At 39.9% G+C, this 5,395-nt stretch overlaps 1 protein-coding gene across 1 annotated transcript in view; it reads right to left on the bottom strand.

Annotated features, from left to right (window-relative positions):
- LOC107296214 (rab GTPase-binding effector protein 2-like) overlaps positions 1-5,395 on the bottom strand; it is a 59,519-nt gene that overhangs the window by 22,014 nt on the left and 32,110 nt on the right. The window contains exon 6 of the mRNA XM_015825564.2: positions 4,383-4,703. Coding sequence (XP_015681050.1) covers positions 4,383-4,703 — 321 coding nt within the window. The remainder of the gene's footprint in view (positions 1-4,382; positions 4,704-5,395) is intronic.

The following is a 5,395-nucleotide window of genomic DNA, read 5'->3' on the forward strand; positions in this document are numbered from 1 at the left end:
TCTTGCTCGGGCAGGGTCGCCTAGGAAACGGGCCAGGGGCGCGCCGACCGAGCCTCCCTATGGCCGTGGTTGTGAGCCAGGCAGGGGCAGAGAGCTGCGAGTGCGAGCGCGCCCCCCCAGATGTTGCGCCCGGTGCGGCCGGCCCGGAAAAAGGTGCCGGAACGCGGTTCCGCCGCGTTCCGGCTGAAAAAAAGCCCTGCATTAAAATGAAATTTTGTTGCATTCAGCTCTCAAAAAAATACCATTATGCATATACCCATATACATACACATATATGACACAGATAAACATCAGTCTAGTTCGAATGTATACATATACATGGTACATGGTGAAAAAAAAGAATCCTGTGAATTTACAAGATGGATGGCATAAGGAACAAAGCTGATACAGAATCTAGTAGTTCTGCTATAAATGCTTCGAAACCTTCTCCCAGGGGGGAGCAATAGGAACAGACTGTGAAGTGGGTGTGAACAATGCTTCAAGCTCTAAGCAAATAGCACTTATAAGCAGTATCCTGAATAATGGGAAGCATTATTGTTGCAACATCCTGCAGTCACACAATTGCAATTTGCGGCCTTCCCTGCTGGCTTTCCACAAGCAAAGTCAATGGGGAAGCCGGCAGGAAGTCAAAGGTCACACATGTGAGGTCCTTGCTTAACGACCCACACAGTTCTCACTTCACAATGATTGGGAACTGCCAGAATTGCCATTGCTAAGCAGCACAGTCATGTGATGTCACACTTTATGACTGCATCATTTAGCAATGATAATTCCAGTCCCAATTACCCTTGTAAAGCAAGGATTACCTGTATTTCTCACTATGCTTATAAGAATTATCTTATTATTCCTCTGGGGAATTATCCCTCTGGGAGTTACAAAGTTGATGGCAGTCTAAAAAAATTGTCAGCTAGCTGTAATATCCTCCAAAAAACTTTCCAAAGCAGCTAAAAATCCTCACTAAAATAACTGTGAACAACACCAAAGTACAAAGGCAGCTCAGAGAAGTCTTGAAAACCAATACCAACAATACTGATTATGTAGAATCATTATCAAGTAAATCCATCCACAGCTGGTGACAGAATCAGGAGGCCTCAATCAGCAGGGTATTTTAGAGCTTGGGGCTACAATGAAGAAAGCCAAATATAAATGCTACTTGCCCTTTTCATATTCCTAAAATAGAGATAGGCAATATTGTAGTTCTACAGACCCCCCCCCTCCTCTGAAGCAAGCAGGGTTGAAATTTATGATGCTCTTGTAATATATTTGGGGGAAGAGTTGAAGGAAGACAATGGGTGCTTTAAGCCTATCATTTTTTTAAGGTTTAAAGAATTTGATTTGGTATTTTATTTCTTAACAATCATCCCCTTCAAAAAGAAGTTGCAAGAAAAGGAGTCAGGTAGCCTTTGCTTAATGACCCTAATTGGGACTGCAATCCTTAAGTGAAGTGGTCATTAGCTAAAGCATGTGACTGCACTGGTTAGCAATGGCAATTTTAGTTGTCCTGGTTGTGGTCATGAGGCAGGACCATGCCATTCTTAGGCAAAGACTTCACATTTTTTCCTGCCCAGACACATTTGCCTCTGCTTCAACTTCCCCCCACCTGCCTATGCCCCCCCCGATCTTTGCCCTTTTGGTGGCCCTGCGCTTCACCACCTTTCTGCTGCTTTCTTCCTCCTGCTGTTGACAAGGGGCGTTGGGCCTGGCCATTGTAAAACAACAGTGGCAGCTATGTGAGGCCTTCCGTGGCAGCACCCTTTTGAAATATTTAATATTTCTGAATAAATATGACCTAACACGTGACCTGTTCTCCATACTAGATAAAAAGAACCCATTTAAATAAATGAGTCAAAAACATTTGTACATTTTTGCCAGGCACCAATGCGTAGCTTTAGATCATTTTCCTCAATAAATAAATGAACAGGTATGTTTTCATTCAGTTCATTGGGTTCACTTTATCTAATTTTAGGACTTGTGTGAAGAACAGATTACATTTTAAGACGTCTATGCAGAAATGTTGGAAATTCAAAAGGATTCACAAACTTCTTTTTTTTCCCATAATTTTTTTTTATTTTTAATTGAACAACAAGTACAAATGATGCATCTACATACACCAGCAAGAAATAAAAATAATCTTACTCAAAACATTTTCGGATACGCTCGGCAGTCCCCGCCCTGCCTCCATCCTCATCCACTTACCTCTCCTTCCTCCCCCTAAACCCACAACCTCTCCTCCTTCCTTCTTACCACCTCCCTACATCCCCTCTGCCTTCTTAACCACCTCATCGAGTGCAGATTGGGGTACTAGCCGAGCATATCCTCTTATTAATACAATTCCATTATAAACCTATAATAATTAAATACATCAATTTATAATTTTCCCTTAATCCCCTCCCCTCCCCGACTTCCCAGAACTAATTACAGGATTAAACACACCTCATAAAGCAATCAATTATAAAAGAAACTTTAACTCAAATAATAAAAATCAAAAATTATACTCTATTTTAACACCAAAACTCAAAATATAATTATCCATCTTCCCCAAATCCAAATATCTAAAAATTAAACTTTACCATTTCTCTTATAATCATAGTCCCATTAAATACAAAATTTAAATCCTTTAAAATAATATAATTATATATCATTAATCATCTAATGTCTTATAACAAATTCAAACCATAATATTAATCCAAAGTTTTAAAGATATAAGCTTCTATCCCAGCTCTCCATTTTGCATCTCCCCCCCAGTTTTTCATTCTTTTTCACATCATTGATACAAAATCAACCTTCAAGATCAATAAGTCTTCCTTTTACATTTTATAACGTGTCCGAAATTTTTGCAAGTAGTAGGCCTGTAAGCTTCTTCCAAAGACACGAACAGCAACATCTTCAGCTGGTTTTCTCTGATGCACGACCCGTAAATTAATTCCATATAAGCTTTTTTTTCTCAAAATTTCAACAGGGAGGTACACCAGAACCAGAACCAAATCTGTTACAGCTTCCTTTCCCAGCTTTTCAAACTTATCATTTTCCAAATCTCCACAATATAGCATGTCATTTTGGGGTATTTCCATAACATCTTCTTCAACCTCTTCACATAATTTATCTGCCCGTTGCTCTGTGCAATCTGGAACTATAAACCTCTGGAGAGCAGATGCCACAGTTTCATATGATTCTTCCAATCTCTTAACCCAGAGATCTTTAACTTCCACACCATGTTGCTTAACTGCTTGCATCAAAACATCCTGTAAGTCATTTATAATTGAAGATAAAGGCATTTTCAGTAGATTCCACTCAGCAACCCAAAAAAAAATAAAAATTTCTTTCTCACTTTTTTTCTCAGTTCCGCAGCCATTTTAAAACCATTCTCCAAACTTCTTTAAATATCACTTCAATAGTCCAAAAGAGTAACAGTATTAATATCACCAACCAATAGGCATCACAAATTCATTGCAGCTAAAACTTTCCAGAGCCGAAGAAGCAACAATGTATCTCTATCCAGTTAGTAACCAAAAGAGAGTGAAAGTAAAAAACAAAAGTATTCCAGAGAAACGGCAATTCCGCAGCCATTTTCTCTCTCTTTAAATCTCCACAACAAAAAGAAGATGCTAGTATATTTTCAGAGTCAAAGTCACAAACAGTCCACTGTAACTCCAAACCTCCTGTTTAGTTCCGTCTGCTTATAGTTTGAGTCCAAATACCTTTCAATAGCAGAGGTGGGAGCTGCATCTGGCTTCGCTCCAAATGGGTAGGAGCGAAGGCATCATGGGGTGTGGAGAACGTCCAGACTCCGGGCGAGCTAACATCTCTCATCCCCGATTAAAGCAAAACCGGGGTGAGAGGAAGCTCTAGCCCTATCTGGACTAACTCACCCCCCCCTTCGCCCGAGGGACGAGGTTCCGAGCCGAGAGACAGCTGACGAACGCTGTCTCTTCAGGCTTTGACACGCTCCCAGACGGGCGGCTAACAAAAGCCGCCATGCGGTGCAGCCTGTCACCACCAGAAGCCCAGGATTCACAAACTTCTAAACACCACTGTACATAGTTGAAAGTTGCTCTAAATGTTTTTGTAATATTCCCAAATTCTTCCAACATCAGTTTAGGGTGCTTAATTTCATAATGCCACAAAAAAAGGTACAGCAAAAGCAGGGAGAAGATAACCAGAAAACAGCATGAGTGGACAGAAGCAACAGAGGTAGGTAAATAAAAAGAAAGTTTATGGAGTCTTGAAGTGGAAGAATTTGAAAGTAATTTGGAACATAATATTCTTTCTGTATAAAAGAAGTTACTATCTTGGATGGCTATATCCCGAAAGACAGCACAAAAAGCACCTTATTGTTAGAAATATCTCTAACAATAACCTATCTTTGTCTTTCACACACAAACCTGTTCTTGGAGCTGAGCCCACTCTGATTCAGACACAAGCTGGTATCCCGCTGGTGGTAAATAAATAGTCTCAGGCACCAGGGTTCTAGTTGAGGAGGCAATGGAACAAGTCTCAGGACTTGGGGGACGTCTGCGTCGGATAGAATGCCCAGAACTTGGTGCCAAAGAGGAAAATGAAGCAATGGAGATGCTGTCCAGATTACAAGCAAACTTCTCTGCTACTCCTCCTTCCATCAAAGGAGCCTGGTGACTTCCAGGCAAATCCGTGGACACAGTTTCGGGGTCAGCAAGAAGGGATTCAGCTGAGCTACATAAAGAATGCTGAAAAGAAAAATATGGGAGTTAAAGAATTCCAAGCTGCTCAGATTGAGTATTGCAAAGTATTTATAGCTGGGACTCTTATTTTGGGGACCGTTTAATTCAGATTCAGAATAGATCATCATGGAGAAAATCTATTTGTGCAATCACCAGGAGTTGAAAAAGACCTGATGGCGTAGAAGACTGTAAAATTGTTTCTGCTGCTGATATTGGTTAGGTGCATATATGCCAACAATAAGACATTTTTTCCCATTCAGTAAAAGTTCAATAAACACATTTAAACAATTGAAGGTTGGTAAGGCCCCTGGCACAGATGGGTTTACTGCAATTTATTATAAAAAATTGTCTGAAGAAATGTTAGAACCCTTGAGATGTCTTTTTAATGATATTTTAATGGAAGGACAAATACCACCATCTTGGAGGTGTGCATTTATTTCACTTATACCAAAGGAGGATCAAGATATGACTCAGCTTAAAAATTATAGGCCAATATCTCTATTGAACACGGATTATAAGATTTTTGCAAAAATATTAGCTAATAGACTAATGCAAGTATTGAAACGGATTATTCATGTGGATCAGTCTGGATTTATAAATGGAAGATATATGAAGAACAATGTAAGACAAATTGTGAATCTGTTGGAGTATTTGGATAAAAATAATCAAATTCCGGCGGCTCTTATCTTTTTGGATGC

This window comes from Protobothrops mucrosquamatus, unplaced genomic scaffold, assembly GCF_001527695.2.
Source record: "Protobothrops mucrosquamatus isolate PMUCROS unplaced genomic scaffold, P.Mucros_1.0 scaffold2689, whole genome shotgun sequence".
NCBI classification, from domain to species: Eukaryota; Metazoa; Chordata; class Lepidosauria; order Squamata; family Viperidae; genus Protobothrops; species Protobothrops mucrosquamatus.